A 22536-nucleotide genomic window follows, 5' to 3' on the forward strand; every position below is an offset into this window, starting at 1 on the left:
TGGCTGGCGCGAGGCTTGGCGGAGGGTGGCGTGGTTGTAGGGGACAAAACTCACCCTAAGAAGCCTTTAAGAACGCCAAGGCGGCGGCAACGTTGGTGGGGTATAAAAGTAGCCGCATGCGCAAACTCGTGAAAAACTGCGGCCCGCCTCCGGCGCCGCCTCTATCGTTTCCAACCCCTTTCCACCCCCGCGACGATCCTCTCACCTACAAGGACCCCCTAGTCCCCCCAAGACGTGGCCGTCTTGGAGGACGAGCTGCGGCCTTTTTCGACAATTGGCCCCGTCTAACATGTGCTAACCGTGTGTGATTACCAGCGTTCTACAACTCAACCCTTCTTCCTACCTTCTCCTACCCTTTCCCACCCCTTTTACTTCGTATTCCAACACGCGACAGTCTTGGTTCATGAGAAACATTCTCGTGGCCGTGAAAATCAAAGTGTCACGACACTCGTTAGTCGAAGAATCGAGTTAAGATGTCTTGTATCGTATCGTATCGTATCGTATCGTATCGTTGCGTGGACCGTTCGCGGATCGTGTTAAATTTATCGTGAGTTGTAGTTGGTGGAAGAAGTGAAGGATAGAAAGTGGATGAATGGAGGGTGGGTTCGTCACAGTGTGAGTCTTCCGATCGAGATCGATTCCTAAATGTTTGTATCGGTCTCCACGCGTCCCTCCACTTTTTTTTCTCTGTTCTCTCTGCTTTGGAGAGTGCGAATTTTTCCCTATTCTTTCATTTTTTTTTTTTGTTTTTGGTTAACGACTTTTTCATTTTTTCGGGGAGCAAAAGTGGGGGCGGGGAGGGGAATCGTGAGCACCAATTATTTCTTGCCAGGCAGCGCGGGAACAACGACCGGCGTTGATCTAATTGGTCGCCAGTAGGTAATTGTTCGGTGTCGATAATTGGGCCAATTAATTTGTACGGAAAAGTGCGTCGATAATCGTCCAGCATTCACCGCCGCGATACCGATTATGTGGACCGTGTCGGATGCGGGTTATGGAATATCGTTACCGTCAAAAGGCCGAGAGCGACTCGTGACAAATAAAAAAATAGAGAAAAAAAAGAGAGAGAGGATCATAAAAATGAAGAACGAGGGAGGTGCGAAACGCCGGTCGAAACGCACCGGACACCGGTCACGTAATCGAATATATTTTTCTTTTAATTGAAAAATATTGTCGCTTGGCTGTTTCGGCTGGTAATTTTATGGAGACAGGATTTAATTACACGAAATCACGTCGAACCGAACAATATAATTAAATATCTGTTTTTTGTGAAAAACTGACGGCAGCGCGAGCCACGATTTTATTGAAATATCCGAAACCTGCTAAATATCCTATCCATCGCCTGTTTCACGCGTATCCCGCCAGTACTCGGCTCTTATATCTTCGATTCACGTTTTTCCACGAGGATCATACGCAACTTTGAAATTCCCTCGACGCGACGATTCTCCTTTCGAAATATTTCCTTCGTTTCTCGCGTGTCGAACGCGCAAAGAATTTTATTTTAGAACAACGCACGACGCGTCTGTTCGATAGTAACATTTCCTCGGAAATTTTAAAGGAAAACTGAATAATTCCAAGGGATAGGAGGATAATATATTTTCCGCAAATTGATTTTCACACAAATTTGTATTTTTGTTCGTTCGATCGGTGATCATTAATTTTCAATTTTATACGATACGCGTATCATTACGAAATATATTTATAAATGATCGAACGTCCTCATTAGTCGACCAAATGACGATCGCGAAATTATTGCATTTCTTTCGGTTCACTGTATACGGTGTCGAAAATAACGGGTCGGGTAGAAACACAAAAAAGGCGATGTATCGCCCGGGGGGCCAAAATGTATGACGAAATGCATCTTGGGAACTCGACAATTTAGGGACGCGGAGGCGTTGCATTGTTACCCATAGGGGTGTAGGATTATATGGGGTGCTCTCTCCCGTTCAGGGATCCTCGTAACTTGCTACAGATCCGTCATGATCGATAGTCTTCTGTCGTCGGTCGAAAGAGAAACACGATACCATTCTCGTGGCCCGTAGTTTAATTTCCAGTGGTGAGATTGCCTTTTGCTTTGAATCATCCCCTATCTACTGGTATTTCATTTCTTCAACCTCCTTTTTAACGATCTTCAAGTTCCTTTCAAACTTGTAATTAATTTTGGGAGAAGAAAATTGTTTTTCGGCTTGGATGATGCATTCGTGTATCTTTTTTATTTAAGAAGATATTCAAATTGCATTTTATTCCGAATCATCCCTTATCTACCTACAATCAACTTCTCGAACTCATTTTGTTAAAGAAATAAGTAATTTCAAAAAAGGAAGATCATCCTTCAACTTAGATGGTGTACTCGTGTCTCGTTTGTTTTTTGCGTTTAATTTACTTCTTATTTTAAAAGAAGATACGAGATTCCTTTTCTTCTAGATTATCTTTCACCTATTGATATTTAATTCCTCGAATCTATATGCGAGGTTCCTTAAATTTCTTGCAAATTCGAGAATTAATTTTGAAAAAACAAAATTGTTTTTCTATGTTAACCAAATACAAATTGCCTTTTGCTTTCGTTCAGGTTATCTGATAGAGGAACGCGTGGATGAATTTGTAATAGAAATATATATTGAAGTAAGTATAAGTACAGCTATAGTGTATGCTGATCTAGATCCTCACTTTAGCATTGTTACATTACAATAGAAGTGATAGGGAGCATGTTGATACATTTATAACAAAGGACATTACCAAAAAATTAACTTTGATGTGTAACTCTAACTGAAAGTTACAAGAAACAGCAATAAAAATCTACTCATAGCTCTTTTATTTATAGACCTTGTAACCCAAAACAACATTCATATTCAAGGCCACAATAATATGGGCCTCTCTTTTTTAAATTTTTGCTTCACTAAATTCTATTTTCTTCGTAACGACGATGTCCAGGTCACGGGTATACAAAAAAGAAAAGAATGTAGGCTTTTCCTAGAAGTAATTACTTCAACAGCTATGAATTATGCTATGACACTATCAGCTAGTATTCGATTCCTCAAGTCTGTTTTTTCATAATTTTCAAATTTCCTTCAAACTTCCAATTTAATTAAACAAGAGAAAAAAAAAACGAAATTGTCTTTTCCACTTAATTTGTTTCTTACTCCAAAAATACAAAAATTCTTTTCTTCGAAGAATAAACTGCACATCATTCCAATTCGTCATCGATTCTTAAGTTTCCCTAAATTCACTTTCTCAAAATCTTCTTAGTCGATTTATTTCCAATTCTCGAAGCACACAGATTCTACCGCCAAGAGTAAACTTCGCCCTCTTCCAATTTGTTATTAATTCTTAAATTTCCTCGAGTTCTATGTCATTTTATCCTCGCGTCGCAATAACGATAATTGCGACCACTCGAAGATCCACCCTAGCAATCTGGAAAGATTCGTTGCAACGGTCGTCGGTGCACGTATGACGGGGACATTAAGACAAAGTATTCCCCTCTTTCTCCTCGATACAGCCTTCCGTCCTGTCTTCGTTGCTCGCCTTGCTCCCTCGAAGAGCCCCCAAGCATCGCGCAACCCCCGTATTTCTCGGTGCTAAACGCAACTACACGAGGGACCTTTCTGCCGTCTTTGTTTTCCCTTTCTTCCCAGTGTCGTTTTGCAGTCTCGCGCGGGGAGGTCGTTGAACGACGGAAGCAGGAAAGACTCGACGAGGAAACGGCCGGAAAAAAAGACAATCGAACGAGAGGCGTAGAAGGAAGCCGAAAGGCAACCTCGTTATCGGTGTACCGGCTGACCGCAACGTGGAAACGATCCGGCCGACCCGCGCAGTAATTACAGACCAGGGAACGAGTTTCTTTTTATTTCGTTTCTTCATTTCGGGACCTCGAAACCGCGCTTGGCAATCGTGTGGTGTTTTGGATAAGCGTTCGCTGTCGCTCTGATCTACGGCACTCTTAAGTAAAGAACTCGAACTCTATGGACGACTTTGAAATAAGCAACGGAGTGATGTTACACGCAAGTGTCATTATGGAAAGTTGTAACGCGAGCAGGTGATATTATGAAAAGATTAGAGCGTCGAAGATGGTAATGTGCAGTTAAAGAGCCGTCAATTTTCACAAAGATGAATCCTTTTAACGATCTCAAGGATAGGAATTATTCTCAGTGCGAATTCAATGGTGTGGATCCTATAAATCGAGACACGCGGAAACAGACGAAACTGCGATTAAATATGACCTCGTGACTAATCATCGTCTATAATGACCAAGTAAATTCGAATTTCGCTGAGAGGAGAGGCCGTTGGAAAGCGAAAGAAATTCTGTGTGTTCATCGGAGGGTATTTTTCGGGGCCAAAGGGATTTCTCTACTGTTCTACGAAACGCGTGACAAACGGTGAAACAGAGGAGAGGAAAAGAGAAGCAACGGGTGTTGTCATCGGGTAGTCGCGATCAGCAGGAGTATAGCATCAGGATCGTGGAAGAGGGTGCAGCAGGAGAGAGAGATTTTTCCCCACCGCTTGGAAAAACCAACCCCCACCAGTCGCTTAGTACGGCCAGGCGGTGGTGGCGGCGGCGTGGAAGAGAGGCACGGAGGGGTAGGTTAGCCAGGGTGGTCTCGGTGGTGGCTGGGGGCGGCAGCCTCAAAAATACACCGCAACCACACCGCGCGGCTCCACCGCAGAAGCCGCCATCTTCCACCGCCGAACCGAAACGAGACCGCGCGAGTTAAACACCCTATCCTACTTCCCCGTGGAAGTTGCCGCTGCCACCCGCCGAAGTACCAGCCACGAAGAAGTATCATTCGCCTTCTGGTCCCGTGCTTCATCGCTGACAGCCAACGAAACCGGTGGAATTTACAATTTTCCATCGTCGCGCCAACTGCAACCTCTCTCGTCCAAGAAACGTTACCGAAGAAACAATTGATTAATCGTCAGCCACGAAGAGGTGTCTCTCGAAATCTGGTCCTGTGTCTCATCGTTGATAGGCGACAGAACCGAAGAAATTTATAGTTCTCCCCTGTCACGTCATTATGTCTTGAAAAATGTTAAGAAAGTGTCATGCTGTTGAGGAAAGGATTGAATTATTATCGAGACAGCGGAAATGATCGTCGGCGAATACATGGAACGTATCTGGCGAGACTAAAGATCTCGAACTTATTTTAAATTCGTGACTATTATTGTTCGAAGAAACGTGTTGTGTAGTGACTGATTTGATGATTCCTATGTATAATAATGGATGCCTGAATCTTTCGTAAAGTCTTCGGAAAGTGAATCCCCGAATCTTTTGTCGTTTGAAATAAAACCTGGTGTATGGGAGTTAGAATTCTCCGGAAGAATAATGTGCGAACGTGAGGTTTGTGCCGCGGTTTGGCTCGGAGGATCCCGGGTGCAGAGTTAACACCTGTTAGATGGTCGGGCAGAAGTGCTGATGTGACATGAACGTGGAGTAATTTCGATCGACCGCGGAACACTGGAAGCCAGATTTCAGAGTGAGTGTATTATCGTGAATCGTTGTTATTCATTTATGAACGCGAGTAGCAGAAGAGATAGTCAAGGTTGGTTTCACTTCCGTCGAATCACATAGTGGGGTGCATTTCGTTCAAAGAAACGAAGAAACGAGGGACGACGTCGATTTCAATAAAACGAATTTTCCCCGCGAGTTGGCAATCGAGACGAGAGGAAGAATTTGCAAACGGATGCTCTTGCCTCGGCCCTGTCGCGGGATAATGAAATAAGGATCAAAGGATCCTGGGCCACGCGGGGCCGACCAAGTTGTGCGCGTGCCACCGAAGGAACCGGAAATTTATCTTTAATCAGCTGCTACCGAAATAATGACCATCATCGATCTACTCTATTAGTTTAATCTTAATAAAGAACTTAATTATCACTGGATACATTGCGTGCACACTTTGATTATAAAAGACAAAAATAGAAAAGATAAAAGGCTTGGCTACGTGTCAAAATAAAGAAGAAAAGAGATGCTGCTTTATTAGTTGAATTTTACCACGGAACTTAATTATCATTGGATATCGTTAGTCGTTGGATACATTTTCGACAATAACAAATAAAAATAAAGAAGATAAACTGTCGAATTTTTGATAGAGCGTGCGATGGATCGGAGTTAATAAAGGAAAGGCTGGCCGATCGAGTAGAAAAAAATTGAGTCGAATTCATCGAGGTTTGTCGGCGAGGAGGATCTTTCCGGAAAAGAGTCCAATGAGCCTGTTCTCATGACGAATCCTTTACGAGATGCACGCCCCGAGGATCGGCCTCTAGGCTTAGATTATCCGGATCCGAGATTGGTTCGAAACGGTCATCAGGACCATCAAGGGAACTCGACGCATCAGATCGGTGGCGGGAGAATTAGGAGAACCAGGACCTCGTCATCGAGGAGAAGAATGCACCTGGCCAACGAGGTCCCTCCACAAGGATCCACTGGTGGAAATAATATACCGGATTATGCACTCACCGCGGATCTGCTCGCCGAGAGAACTTTGGATGGCCTGTTTGCTGAACATCCTGGAGAACTTGTGCGAACAGGTAAAAAATATCGATTAATTTTCGTTTAGGAAAGTTTACAAATTCGTTGTCCAGTGGGTGTTTAGCTTTCTTAATTTTACTTCTTGTTTAATTTCTCGTCGGAAGGGTTAATAGTTAGTTTTTAAGATTAGGAGCATACTGGGAAATTTCTGCGTAGAGATAAAATTGGATATAATTTTTGTTCGAAAAATCTTGGCATTTTATTTCATTGGGTTTTAGTACTGTAGATCGGTGAAAACCTAGATCTTTTTAATTTAGTAATTTATTAATTTAGTAATTAATGTACGATTATATTTTGTGTTAGAATTTCATTTGTTGATGATTCGGCGATTATTGTCAACAGGCTCGCCACACGTGGTCTGTACGGTGCTACCGCAACATTGGCGGTCAAACAAGACACTTCCGGTAGCGTTCAAGGTAGTAGCTCTGGGCGAGGTCGGTGATGGGACTCTGGTGACAGTGCGTGCCGGAAATGATGAAAATTGCTGCGCGGAATTGCGAAATTCCACGGCGGTTATGAAGAACCAGGTGGCGAAATTCAACGATCTTAGGTTCGTCGGTAGAAGCGGAAGAGGTAAGATATTTCCATATTTTATACTCCTCTACTTCTTCCCCCATATAAGAAAAACAAATTTACGTCATAACTTAAGCGAAGAGGTATCGCAAAATGATTATTGGAATTTAATTCTCTACATCTTCGACTTACCCTTTCTTAATAAATTCATATATGTTATGTTATAGATATATTAGATTATAACGCGTAAAATGTTCAATTTTGTTACGACTTTCTGATATTCTTTCTCGATAAATTTTCTTATCTTTGTAGATAAATCTGTATTATCGTACACTATTGTAAAGGTAAGAATTCGTATACAATTTAAATCCTCCTTTGGAAGTTACCTTTGAATATTTTTTACGGCTCAGTGAAGTATTGTAGGAACCTGTAAAAATTGGGCATCTCATGTATGAACAACGTAGAAGTCAAATCGATAAACTCTTTCATATAGTTATCAGTTTCACTGTATCCAGACACATAATCGATATTCAACACGTTAAAAAAGAATTCTCGCTTTCATGAATTTTTTTATCGTAAAGGCACAGCATGAATAATCGCAAATTTTAAAGTCAATTGAAGAAAAATAGTTCTATCAATTTTCATTTCTTTTATGCATTCTGATTTATGGGGTTGATCGGCACGAGTGAGTCATATTATCTAATGGTAAAAAGAAAAAGTGGACATAGTCGAAGAAATATAGCCCAGAACAAATATAGTTAAAGATCTCGTGAAACAGACGTGGAAAGAAAGAATTTTCAGAAATTTAGCTCTTAATTCTTCCAACTTTCCTTAAGAATCCCTCCGTTGAGCGTTCTTCAGGCGGGCAGACAATTAAGCGAGGGCCCCTCGAGGAAGAGCGATTGAAAAAATTCGATCAACCGTAGCCGATGCAGCTCGGCGAATCTTTCTCGAGGGGGGGGGGGGGTCGGCGTCTTAAATCATTCAGTAGTCGGTACATTAAGGTGGTGGGCCGACTGATGGCCTCGTTTTTCCTCGGACGCGAGGCGAGGAGAGCCAGCTGGCCCCTCCGTTTCATCCTCATTTTTAATTCAACCGGCAAACAGTGTCGTCGTCTCCGTGACTCTCGATATCTCGGCCGGTCGTCGCCGGAGATTTTTTAATTCTCGCCTCCCGCGACTCAATAATTCAGTCGTTCCTTCGACAAACGTGGAGAAGGCGGGATGGGGGGTGGGCGGTTGTAGGAGAAAAAATATAAGAAGGGAAAGAAAAAAATAATCAGAGGCCCATAGGTCGGAGTTGAATAATGCAGCCTAATAATCACTGCCATTACGGTCTCTTAATGCAAACGCTCTCTCGCGACCAAGGATCGAGCTAAGAAAGGAGAACGAGCAAGTTGCTCACCCTGCGTTTCGTCGTTCTCCCTTCGGACCTGGCCCGTTTTTTCCGGCCAAGAGGGTGGCGAGGATCGAGAGATACGAGTAACGAGGCGTCCTTTAATTCCTTTAATTCGACCGACTCGCAACGACGTCCCTTTTCCTCGTCTTCTTCTTTCCTGATCCTCTTTCTTACCGTCGCGAGAGCAACTTTCAAGAGAGCAGTCACGAGCGTAGGTTAACGAGGGGAGGCGACTTGTTTATGGCAAATTGGGAAAGGAAATTGCGGGGTCTGCGCGATATCGACTCTCTTCCGTTCACCGTGACACGCACACATCGACGATCGTCCTTAAACGGTGGTTTAAATGCCAGCCGTTTTTATGGATCACCCCTGTCCCGAATCGTCGACGACGATATCGGCCAGCAGAGCAAGTAAATTTCCAAATATTTCCACCTTCCTTCGGGAAATCAAAGATCGAGGGCTGATGCTACTTTGTACGATCAAGTCGTTTCTCGTTTGATGCTTAAGGTGGCGAGATGTTACAGGTACGACGAAACGTTACAGAGGCAGTTTTTGCAAAAATTTGCTATTTGCGGCGTGACAAGAGGTACAGAAGTTCGTTTCCTTTATCTTCTTGTTACTACAGAAATTAACAAAGGAAAGTATGAAGTTAACTAGCAAGACAGATATTTTGACTATTTCAGGAATGAGTTTTTAGTACGAACGAATAAAAGTTGAAGGCGGTTTATTCGAAGAAATTGAACAATTTGAATGGCCACTAAAATGATCAAAATCGATGTTCATATTCTTTTATGTCTGGAATATATGTATTTTAAGGATATCTTCGCCTCTTTTATTAGTCTTCTATTAAATTTTAAGTCTTCTTTCTTCTTATATATCTGTCTATTTATCCATTCGATGTATATAACCTTTTATTAATTCAACATTTTTTCCCTGCTATCTATTACCTATGTAACTTTCTGAATTTTTGATAATTGCCTCCGACATAGTGAGTTTAAAACGAGGAATACCTAAAGCCGGATAATAAAATCTTCCTTCTCTTGCAATTTACTTTCCAACTACGCAATTACCATCAAATCTTGTTCATATCGTGTACAAGACACGGCCGAAACACTCAAAGGTACAAGATAAATTCAGATTAAAGACAAGCTGTATCAACAGAGCCGACCAGCATGCAGAACTAAATTTCACTTTTCTCAGAAGACAACCAGCATCCGGGAAAGATGAGACCTCTTACTGCTTTTCCCTCGATCTTCTTTTCTGATACGTGGGGAAAAAAATGAACGAACCAACGCAACGTGGAGAAACAATGGACGTCCATGAACGGTTTTCACAATTTTTTCGCGAAACTCGTCGGATGAGAAGGATATCGCGGATATATAGGAAATCAGAGAATAGGACGGGTCAGAGTGATAGAGCGGGAGAGAGACAAAGGGGTGGCAGGGGGTGGTTGGGAGTAGAGTGGTTGGCTGTAAGCGGCTTTGGTTTCCATGGCAGTAAGCCCTCATTACTGTATTACGGGCAGCCCCTAACTACCAGCCGAACGCAACGATTTGCTTCTAGAACCTCTATGAGGGTGACGGATCATGCAAGATTGTTTTCCGCGTGTCCGGGAAACTCCGATATTCCAATCTGCCGGAAATATTCCCTTCTAACGTAGTTCCTCTTCGTGCACGCTGCGATACATAGGCAAATTTTCCTCCCTTCAGGTCCAAGATGTTAGTTATACGTGAATCTTTTTTTCTGATTTTTTGGCGGTTAGAATAAATATTCTTTGGCCTCTTATTGAAGAATGAAGTCGATAACTTATTGAAACTAGGATCGCATTAACGCAATGTATTATTTGCAATTTTTTAAAATAATTCCTGTTATTGAATTCTTTTCTCCGACGTTGTAATTGTGTAAGGCAGCTTCAGGAGTACGTTCAACATTTTTTTCATCATTATTTCTTGTTCAATTTAGATCCTACAGTTTTATGAAATTTCAGGAAAATCTTTTTGTCATAGAGATGTCTTCTGCGAATTTAATTTTTTCTAACGGTTTTCTGTGAGATTACTATTAATGTAATTCGTTGTCCCTATTTCAATAAAGTAGAAAAATATTATCGTACTGGATCTTAGAAAATCTTCAGGTTCATATCTCCATTTTTCATGAAACTTTGCAATTTTGAAATTGTCAGATTTGAAGAATCTGGCTTGAATAATTCATTTGGAAAAATTGAGGAACAGATGGACCGTAGTCTGTTTTATCGAGTAGCTAATGTAGTTATAGACTCGAGCCTCTGGCATTCCCACTATCCTGTTTTTAAAACTGAACACGATGCCGGATAAAGCAAATATTATCATGCTTTTTACATCTTCAAAAGGAAATCGATAACAAAATACGAAAAAAGGGAAAGCAAGAGAAATGAAAAATTTGTAAAAAAACACCAGACGTTACTTCCACCTCAATCTGAAACAACGAAGCAAGGTTTCATCGAATAATCGTTCTCGTATAACGAATGAAAATTTTCGAATTTCCTGTTCCACAGAATAATTTCCACCTGTGACCGTGATATGTTCGTCGTACTTTAACAAAACGGTCGATGGTCACGCGTTTTTCAGGCGGTCTGCTGGAAAATATGCGATCACCGATCACCGATCACCGATAACACACCGATAACAATCGTTATCATCTACGGAGTCGGGTAAACAGATTTGCTAAATAAATGGAAAATTTATGATGTTTGCAGGCGAGTCACGTCGTGTATCGCGCATAATACCGCGAAGAGACGAGTCGCAGCGGCCGCTTCATATACGGATTCCGTGTACATTTTTCCCCGTTTTTTCGCCTCCGTTATTTTGCACGTGGCCCGCGCTCACTGACCATTTTGGGGTAAATATTTGTTCCGTGCTCGCTCGCGGGCTTCGCCATGCCAATTTAATACTGCGACTGCGGATGAGGAATGATTTTAGTCAAGGCGAGCCACCGAACATTGTTCGCAAAAATTCGAATCAGTCCTTTTAATCGATAGAGAAAGAATCGTTTCTCCAGGAAACACCTAACTAATAGTACCATTAATATTTTAGTATTCCCTGATACTATAGATGCCTGCGAATGTTCAAACTTCACGCTAGATGATGTAGATATTGAAATTTAAAAAATATGAAAGATTCTTTATAGAGTAACCTTATCTCTCAAGTGCGTGTTATATACTTCGCAGCTTGAAATTGAATCTAAATTACAGTAGTTCCAAAACGTCACACATGTGGTGATGAATAAATGACTACAATATACAGGATATCTTTCAGATTCTTTAATATTATGTAAAATTGGTGGAAATAGATTCTTCTAAAAAAAGAATCCTTACATTTATTAGACTCAAGCACTTCTTTATAGAGAATAAAACGACACGTCAATTGAAGTATGAAAAACAATGTAGTTCCTCTTAAATATCGATCGTAATCGTTCTAAGTTAACTAAATTTGTAAAGAAGCACCTAAGTGAGATGTTAACGAATGCCAGAGTGAACTTTTGTGTACTATTAATATCCTAGAGTAACTATCATCATCCTAAAAAATAGAAGAGTTGATAATACCCCTGTATACATATAATATCTATGTAACAATGTTCTCGAAACCATTTAACAATCGACAAATGTACCTCAGATAGAGTTCTATCTTTTCACCATAATTTCCAGAGCTTTCAAAAGGGCCCGAAATCCCTTAACTTCCACAGTTAAAAATTAGCATAGAAGACACGCGTCATTAAATAATCAGTATACCGCGAACGTTTATGCAATTTCATATTTCCATGAACTTAACTAGAAAATTGGAGTCTGTATAGAAATTTCTTCTACCCACAAAATATTATAACGACCATATTATTTTACATATTACGCATATGTTCGCATAATACGTGCATTCTGCACACTTTTACACTTTCATATTCCCCATGGATGCACAAATATCCGCAGTCTACTAATCAGGCACGATGGAAAAATTGAACAAAACTATCAAAGCCAACCGACAAATCGATGATCGCATCTCAAATAAATCTGTCATAATATTTCTCAAACATTCTTCCATCTCACCGTCATAGTTTGCAAAGTTTCGCGTATCTTTTAGCGGGTTCACGATTATTCTCGAATCTGCAGGTCTTCTCAAACGAATCTTAGAGTGTCAGAAAACGTGGGAGTTCTAGCGGAGAAAAGTCTCGTCGAGCACCCGGGATGGTAGTCGCGAAACAAAAGGGTGGTCCCGGTCGCTCGCAGGTGGAGACAGGGGGGATATTATCATAGCGGCGCAGAGGCGTATATCACTCGGCCACCCCTTTCGTTCCCGACAGGGATTAGCGCGAAGCTCTCTCTTGTTGCCTAGGAGAGAGTCACGAGGCGGCGGCGAGACGAGCGCGCGTGTGTGCGATTCGGCTGCCTCTGCGAGCCGGTGGCCAGCGACGCCCGTAAAAACGACGGACATAAATACCGGAGTTACCTGTGTTTTATGACGTGCTCGGGCCCCGAGCTGGAGGCGGCAGAATCCGAGGCAAAGCTCCAACTATCGACAGGCCAGATCCTGACCGATGTCCTCGCGCATTGCATTCGCTATTCGTCCTCGTTGCTTCCTCTTCCTCCTGCTACTCATACCACTAGTGTTGTTAGTGGGGCTGTTTTAGCCCGTGATTCATGCGATTCTCGACAACCCTTACTCGTCGATCTCATCATCTTTGAGTTGGGTTGCTGACTCGTTGCGTGCAAGGTGGTAGGGATCGTGGGTGCTAGAGTTTACTGAAGATTTCTTTGGACAGTTGTTATTGATTGGAACGTTTCCAAAAAATTCTTCGTATCGGTATCGGCGAGGTCATTGTCATTGTCGTAACGTTGTCGTAGATGGTTCGTGTAATTTTAAGTAATTCTGCAATTCGAAGAAATTCACAGTAGTATTTCTAGAAAATTTTTTGCTATTATTATTATTATGGGGATGTTTTAGATCGTGATTTAGGATAGCTGGTTCCATGTCTAGAAGGTGGTAAGCTTTTTTGGAGGTTCTTCGTACAATTGTCATTCATCGTAGAGGGTTTTCCATTATTACCAGTAATTATTTTTAGGCTAATTCAATGACTGTCGTGGTATAATTCGTAGATGGTTAAGTTCTCTAAAGATTCTTTATTTCCTGTTAAAAAGCTGAAAGATTTTGTGGGTGATAATGTTTTTAAACGTTCGTTTTTAAACTGTCATTCATTGTAACTTGTTATTTCAGATTGTGATTCATATTATTCTCGACAATCTCTCAAATAATTCATAGAGGCTAAAGTTTCCTTTATAAATTCTTCTTCCAATTGTTATTCATCGCAGCATTTCTCAAAAATTCTTTCAAGAAGAAAGTGGACGAAATATTCCTCTTATCAATCAACCTTCAACTATCGTTTTGTGGAATTGTAAAACACTCCTGTTGCTCGAGATTCCACTCTGAACGGAACTTTCATTTCATTCGACTATATTCCTCTGAACTTTCAACTCTTCAGCGAAGTTAGAGACGCGTGGAAATGATTTAATAAGTCGTAAAGATCGGTCGACGTTGAAGAGGGTCGAGGTTCTTTTTCATAGACCTCCAAATCTCGCCACTCCCGCGATCATGGAACAGCTGTTGCGACCATCGTTGCCGAAATTTCGCTTCGATCGTGCGTGACTTACAACGCTCACCCTCTTATTCTAATTAATCGCCTGCCCTTCGTTCCTGCTGCCAAAGTAAATTCCTCCGAAGAAACTTGCTCCTTGTAACCGACGGTTAGAAATATACCGTAGACCCAATTTCGTGGTCCAACTATACGCGAATTTGCTATAGTTCAAACTAGATGCGACTAAACAATCGGTTAAAGGTTGTTCTTATGAGCTTCTTTCTGGAAAGCTAAATAAAGTTTCAGCATCTTTAATGTATTTCTGTCCTTATTTAAACACAGTATTCATCGTATTACATGATTTCTATGAATGTTTCTGCAAGTTATATCGGAGAAGAATTATGCCTCATTAAATCATAAAATTGTAGATTCCACGACAAACAGAATAGATTTTTATAGAACAAGATCAGATTTATAGATATATTCAAGAGATCATTTTTTATAACGAGCCTTCCAATTTTTAAACTCAATTTTCCAAGGAGATGAGCCCCCTAATACAATCACGTCGTTCTTGATTTTCGTTTTACTTCGAATCATAGAATCATCCTGATTTCTCTTGCACCGCGAATTTAGACGTGTACCTAATCAGATTCGTATCGAACGAATAAATTTATAAGCCGTGAAAAGACCTGTCTGGTACCAAGAAATCGGCAGCGCGGAGCGAAGGGTTGGAGAAACGTCGTCGAAATTCACAGAGAGATTCGGTGGATTTCGTCGACCACCTCAGCGACGTTTTTTCCCAATTAAAAATTAAAAAATCCAGCCCTCTCTCAAGTAAAGGATCACGCAGGAGACACGAGATGGGAGGGCTTGGCCAGCGAGAGGGAGAAACAGTTCTACGGCGGATGACTGCACCGAGATTTTCTACCGATTAAACATTATTTTTCCTGCTGGTCTCCGCTCCTCTCGTCGTACGCGCCTGGACCCGGCCTTCTGTTTCTTTTTACATATGCTAATTCCACGCTCTCCACGTTTTTCCTGGCCCTTTTCAACCGTACGCCGTGCTCTCGCTCCGATGAATCCTCGACTCGATGTCGACGTGTCCTGCCTGAGAGATTCCTCGCTCGCGCTATCGTTGCGCTTCGATTACCCGTGAACGAGGCCCAGCTTCGTCTCGTTTTCTCTCTTTCTCTTTCCCTTTGTAGCTTGTCTCGGTGTATATCTGCGCTCGTTCCCTCTTCGCGGATCGTTTCTAACAAACGCCGGTGTATTACGTAGCGTTGTTGGTAATTAAAGGTAAACTTCTTTACAAGTTTGAACGTCGGAAGATAGAATTCCGTGGATAGATGCGAAATAATATATGTGGATTGGAGGATCTTTTTCGAGCTTCAAATTAGAATCAGAACTATCTTTAATAGTTGGAGTGATTTGAATATTTCAATAATTTTCAGACTGGTTTTAAATTTTGCTAATATGATTATGATACACAATGAAATTTCAAAATGCTTCGCATAACGCATGTAATATGGGCACAAGAATTTTATACGGTAAATATTCACAAATATCTATCTCTAATCACTTTTAATTGCTATTTTTCGTTAATTAACATTCAAACGTTTGGTCCACAAAACGGTTTAGGAATAGCTCATTTTCCAGACATTTTTCGTTCGAGAAAAAAGATCGCTTCGACTTCGATAATCCCGACGGAATTACTTTCCACGGAGTCCCTCGGCTTTGGTATTTCGACCGCGATAAAAAGAATCGCCGGCAGATTCTTTTCTCCTCCGACGGCAAGGAAAAAGCATAATGGCCGCGTGTTTACGGGCTCGCGATAGTCTACGTCCATTTACACGACAGGGATTTGCACACCGCGAGAAGACACGAGAGAACGTTCGCGTACACCCTAAGTTTGCCCAGGGATCATGCAGTGTTAAAAACTCCCCTGTTTACCGGCGAAGCTCGTAGCCGAGGGTGGCTCGGATCGTTATTTCAGAGTGTTTGTCGTGTTTTAAGATTCTGACGTTTTGACTGGCCGAATCGCGGCGAAATGAGGCTCGTGTGCGCTTCTATCGACTGGCCCTCTTTATATTCCCAACGAAGACTTTTCAGTCTCGCCGATCACCTCAGTCAAGGGAATGCCATTTTTCGTTGCAGTTTACGTTGCGACGTTTTTAAGAAACAACGATCTAATCGACACGTCGACGAGCCGTAAGATTAAAAAACAGCTGCGAAGACAATATGGTTCGATAAGTTTTTATATTTTTTCAGATTTCGAACTGACTGATATTTGACTTCTCTCTTTTGTAATTCACAAAATTAATATTTACTTCCATTGAGTCAGAAACGCGAAGACTTATCCATTTCTGTTACTTCGTTAAGAATTAAAAATACTATTATTTGTATCAAAAATACCACGATTTTTAAAGAAATGGAATTTATTACTCGATCGGACATAATTCGAAAAAAGAAGGAAGATAATTTTCATAGACAATATGGCCTGAGAAATTGAACGCTTGGAGGATATGTAGGCTGAATTGAGAAATTATGCAGAAGGCTGCAACAGGGCGCAGATTGATGCGTGGAAAGGCAGCGTTTAGCACGTAACGAATTACGATTTCGGCGAGCGTAGACAGGTGGAGGGCAGCAGACCTCAAGGGGGAGGATCGTTCTTCCAGCGAGTTACACATAATGCCTCATAAACACCCTCAAAACGCCTGCCATCACCCTCGATTCGCGCCGCCACCGCCATCACGAATCTGACACCGCACCGGCAATAAACTTTGGCCTTGTTAGCCCTCCGCTTCCACCCTCGGAAATCTCTGTATTCTATTTCGAATAATTTTTTTCCTCACCCCGACTGTGTTTTTTCTATTTTATTCCAGGGATTAAAAGGCATCGATGAATTTTTGTCATCGCTTTTTACTCGAGTCGAAAGTTAAATCATTCGAAAGAGTATCGTATAGTGGATTTTTATTACTTTACTATTAGAGGAGCTCCAACTAGAAAACTTTTTTCTTTTTAATTTAATTTCTATTTTTAATTCTTTCACTTAACGCTTTTAACGTTGTTTGTTCTTTTACTGGAATTGAAGGGCATGAACCAAATCTATAGTAGCAGAGTTTGTTAATTAATCTTTTTCCACGTCTTCTCTATGCACTAGTTTGTTCATATAATATATGCTGTAATTATTTCAACAACTACATCGAATTTTTATTTCTAATTGGAGAAATATAATGATCGAGAATGTACACGTGATTTTTGTATAGGTTTCAGACATTTTTGATAGCATTTAAGCGAGGAGAATTGTATGTGCACAAGAGCAATTTTATTTGCAGCATCGCTATTTATAGAGATATCTTTTTGTAAAACGAACTATGTGAATTAGTTCTGACATACTAAATAAGTTGAATAATATCGATGTGTATCTAATCTACATGCCCAGTAACAATTTGTCATTTATAATAACGTTATACCTAAAGGAGTGAAATTTCCATAACATCAAAATTGGCTAAATTTTTCTTGATAAATTATCCTAGTTCTGAGATTCGAACCAACTTGTATGATCTTATTATTTTAAAATATCACGATCCAATTGTATTTAAAAAAAATATGTTGCGAATGCAGGCTCGTCACTTGGTCACAAATATTTTACGAAGGAAATTGAAGTATTTCAAAGGGTTAGAAACAAGAATGTTCGCATCACGAAACGGAACACGCGGAGAAGCAGAACGTTTCCTGGGTGACGTTAAACGTCCGGAGTTGAATATTTCGCTGGACGACGGCGGTAAGCCGGTTAAATGTCGTGGTTCACCGTAAAAACCCGGTCGTTTGCCGTCCAAGCCACGCCGCCATAAAATAAAACTGCGCAACCGCGTGCGTGTATGCACGCCGACCCCATTATAAGCCGTATAACTCGGCGCTCGTAGCATGAAAACTCGCGTAAGTGCCAGCTTTTATTTCATCGTTTAGCCTGTGACCCTCCGTCGATGTATCCCAGCTGATCGTCAAATCGACGTTAAAAAATCTTGGCTGAAAGTTGAAAATCGATGATCACTTCTTTCGTGTGTTTAATTTGTAAAATACTTTTATGAGTGAATGTTAGTGAATATTAGTGAATATTGGTACAGTGTTGATAGTTAACAGTGATTCTGTTTTATGCATACGCGTTCACTATCGATTATTTTATGTGGAAAATGTTAAATTCGAACTTGGATTCACAAACGTTCTTTAGAATTGGATTTAGTCTCATAATCAAATGAAATAATAGTTTTGGCGTGGAATTGGCTTCGAAATGGCTTTCCTACGAAAGAAGAAAATATGACTATCATGTTTCTCATCTGCGGTCTTCGCATGGTAATTACAAAAACACAGGCGACTCGTTAGTCTTGTTACAATATTTGAATTTTTATACTTCAGTCTCATTTTTATTTTAATAAGCAGAAAAATTGTTAACGTTTTAAGAAAAGCTTTAGTATAGAATTGAAACGAGAAGTCATGTTACTGTTCTTTCGTGTTTCGCACGAACTATAGATACTTTTTAACATCATAAAAATATAAAGATTAACAACTTTTAATATGTAACTAAATGTTCCATACATAAATCGGTATAATTCAAGCGACATTGATCGAAGTAAATAGATATTTTAGTTAGTTTAGCGACATGCTTATATAGATTTATCATCTAAACATCATCTAAATAAAAATCAATATCAATATTAACAAAATCACCTGTATATTATCAATAATTGTAAAAAAGGAAAATCCGAAACCCCAATGGGAACACTTTGGCGCTTTTGGTAATTCTAGTGTTAAACTTCCATAAAAGCTATTATACTTTGCTCATTTTATCCAACAATTTAATTATCCAACACATCTCGTCTTATTAAAAAGTAGGAAAAATGTAGTCCTCTTTGAACACGCATTTCTCAACTTCAAAATGTACATCTTTTCTATCTCACAAAAGATACCTTTTACAAGCATAATCTGTTAATGCATCGGCGGATTCGAAATGTCGACGACAAAATTTGAGGCAGAAAAATCGAGCTGCCGCTGATTGAAGCGACAGGCTGCATCTCGACGAAGGTTTGACAGGGGCATCACGGCCGTGGATCGAGCGATCGAACCGGTCGACAGGCCGGGTATCGGTGGAAAAGGTGGAGAGGACGAAATCGCGCGTAACAAACGGCCGTGTACATTTGTCGGGGGGTGGGCTCGCGTTTAGCCCTCCCCCCTCGACATTAACATATTCCGGCCGATTCAGGGCAAACATCGACGCAGCGGCGCCACTCGTTCACCCCTTACTTCCGGCACATTTGTGTTTTGTTTCCAGCGAACGCACCCCGCGAACGCGCGTCGCCGTTTTCGCGAACAGTTGGCCGCGTTTCTCGCGAAAAACGCGTTGGCAAGGCGCGTGCTAGGGGTGGTTTTGTCGTTAGGGATGTTTGTTGCGCGTCGACGAAAGTCGTACAAGAGTATTCCTAGCTTTTTTTCTGAGCATTTCTCCTCGTCGGAGAATTTGGTTTGGTTGTGTGCTAATTTTTGGTGATTGTTCTTCTTATTTCAAGGTAAACATGTTTTTTAGTGAGAATGCGTTTTGCAGAGGTATATTATCATATACTTTAAAGTGAGTTTGTAGTTTTATATACTCATTTAATTGCGAATCATTTTTTATAAACTTCAAGTGAAGTACATCCATTTTGTACAACATTTTTATATCTTTATTCTTATATTTAAATTCTTGTACTCTTGTATCTACTTGTACTTGTAATTTCTTGTACTAATTTCCTATTTACTATAAACGAGGTTTCTTGTATTTATAACAACGAAATAGTGTGAAAGCGTGCGAAGAATCGGTGTAAGTAGAATCAGACTTACAGAACAGACAAATCTTTGTTTTCAATAATTCGCTTTACATTCCGAGAATTCTCAGCTTCAGAAAGTTTATTGGATTTCGCTTTTGTCCTTTTTACGTTTCTTATCGTAAATAATAGTACTACATGAGTTTTTTATTATCTTTAGGTTCGAAAGAATTTGCTAGGAAACTGAGATGTGATCTCGTTTTACCGCCTGGCGATAATTCCGTCAACATCCTGTTTTAAGTTTCTACTTTTGTTTCAGGGAAGAGCTTCACCTTGACGATTATGCTACAAACATCGCCACCTCAAATAGCCACTCTGTCGAAAGCGATCAAGGTCACCGTCGATGGACCAAGAGAACCCAGATCAAAGACAAGTAAGTGTTACAGGGTTTTACCAGCAGTAGGTAACTCAGCTTTTAAACTTGAACAGACACAATAGATGTTTAATCATCTGCTTATATTTTTGAAAATTTGGAGTGGATTATTACGAAGTAGAAATTTAAAGAAGCTAATTGTTTGAAAAAAATTTAATTACGTTTTCGAATACTTCTGTTCTCCTAAATATATAAATATGAATTTAGTTGGATGGAACATCTGCACTTAATTAGATGCAAATAATTTACAAACGCAAGTGACAGTTAACTCACCAACTAACAAACTATCCTCCTTCTTTCTATTACTGAGCATACCTAATAGTTGTATTTCTTTTTAACGCCATTCATTTTTAGACGCAAAATTTCTAAAAAGAAGAGGAAAAGAAAAATAGAAATCATCTTCCGAAATCACTGATATTCACTAAAACTCCATCAAACCTTAACCCGTTGCCTTACAATTTCTTTAGCTAATACTTTCCAACTTCAACTAATATAGTACGGGTCAAATCACTGGATGAACATATACTGATAACTAATTATGTAATAGTTATAATAAATTGTACTAAACTCATAGAGAACTCAAGTAACAATTATCGAATAGCTTACATCGTAAAAATATCAAATTTGACAGAGATATTGAGAACAGTAATAATCTACGAAGAGAATACAAAGAATGCAAGTCACTGGTCAATTAAAAATGTTAACAAACTGTAGTAATGATTAATAAAGAGCTCAGCTAACAAGTGGACAATTTACATCGCACGATGTTCAAACGCTGTTGTCAAGTTTGTAAAAAAATATGAGAAACGAAAGTCAGTGATTTGTCTGACCCCATATCACTTCAGATTAGAAAAAGAACACACGTTGTAATATACCACACGAATTCACGTTGCGTTTCAGGACACCAGGCCTTTCATCCCTTCCACTTCGGGCCCAGGCCGTTCCCTTTCGGCCACCCTCAGGATCCTCTGGGATTCAAGTTGTCCGGTAAGTGTCTGCCGATAGAACACTCCGTCCAGATCTGCTACCTGCCGGTATGGCACATAGTACAGCATCCACCTCGTAGCTCGTCTCCAGCTCCAACCGGATAACTAAGTTTACAACCCTGCATCATCCCCTTTGCCGATGTCGCGAAGGCAAGCTTGCTCCACTCAGTCTTGGCTTGCTTGGTGGCTACGAAGGGTGTCAAAATTGAGCGTCGGCAGGCGCCGACTCAAAATTGAGTTTTGCCACGGGGCGTCTAAGTGGAGAAGACTCTGATTAAGCCCCGGCCTTTCGTTTGTCGACGCCACTCTTCGCCGAAACTTTGCGCCCCGTTTGACGAGCGACTTCTCGCGCTACTGAAATTTCCGATCGTCTTCGAGGGAAACAGCCGCTAGGCCCATACTTTGACTTTCCTTGGCAGTTGGAGAGGAACGGAAGGAACATTCGGTGGTTTCATCGTCACGAGGATTCTCTAGGTTTAGATTCGTTTTGGTAAATTGTGGTGAAATTCGCCAGTGGCTATCAGCAAACGACTAAAATTAATATTGGAACTATCAAACTTGATTTTCTAACGAATTACTAAAATCCATATATTTCCAGACCTCTGTCATCTTGGGCCTCCAAAAAATCGAATATGGTTAATCCCGGGTACCACAGGTCTTCGTTATTTTCAACACTAGAAGGTTCCATCTCTGAAGCATCCATTTTTGTCAATTTATCATCACACGAGCAACCGCATCACAGGCTTCTATCCCGATCTTTAAAAGATCGAATATGATTAACGTCTTGATACCACAAGTCTCTATTACCTCAAACACAAAAAGTTTCATCTCTGAAGCATCCATTTTTGTCGATTTATTACCACACGAGAAAGCCAGAGCGAGCGGCCGGTTGCAGCGGCGATTTCCGGTGGCGGCGCATTCGACGAGCTAGTTTGGCGGCGCGGATTCCAATTCAAATTCGTTCGAAGCTCGAAATTTTGATGGGACTAGCCTCGAGCAGCGAGGGTCGGCTACTGATACTGGTGCACCGACAGTGTATTGTTTCGGCATGATAAGCGGCTTAACGGAGCTTCTCTCCCCTGCCTGCCCCCGGGGGTAGTGCGGAGTAGCAGTCCTGCCGTCGATTTCTCGTCTCTGCGCTCCTATCCATCCCCTTCTCTCTCTCTTCCTCTCCCTCTCTTTCTCTCTATCCACCCTTTCCAACCCTCCCTTTTGTCCTACCACCCCCGTGGTCTACTCAATCAAGGACCGCGCCCCCGTCGACTTTCTCCTCTTCTTCTTTCCTTCAGATTT

The 22536-nt window shown here is 41.0% G+C and overlaps 1 protein-coding gene across 4 annotated transcripts in view; it reads left to right on the forward strand.

Moving 5' to 3' along the window:
• The first annotated feature begins 244 nt into the window (after positions 1-244).
• LOC126873490 (uncharacterized) overlaps positions 245-22536 on the forward strand; it is a 34513-nt gene continuing 12221 nt past the window's right edge. The window contains exons 1-6 of one of the 4 annotated variants that reach the window (XM_050634375.1): positions 245-615; positions 2570-2622; positions 3646-6519; positions 6863-7093; positions 20126-20257; positions 21158-21244. In XM_050634375.1, the coding sequence (XP_050490332.1) occupies positions 6210-6519; positions 6863-7093; positions 20126-20257; positions 21158-21244 (760 nt within the window). In that variant the 5' untranslated portion in view covers positions 245-615; positions 2570-2622; positions 3646-6209. Of the gene's footprint in view, positions 616-804; positions 6520-6862; positions 7094-20125; positions 20258-21157; positions 21245-22536 lie in introns of those variants that run through there. The other 3 variants (XM_050634374.1, XM_050634376.1, XM_050634377.1) reach the window with 3 other exon arrangements.

Source organism: Bombus huntii, chromosome 14, assembly GCF_024542735.1.
Source record: "Bombus huntii isolate Logan2020A chromosome 14, iyBomHunt1.1, whole genome shotgun sequence".
Lineage (NCBI taxonomy): Eukaryota > Metazoa > Arthropoda > Insecta > Hymenoptera > Apidae > Bombus > Bombus huntii.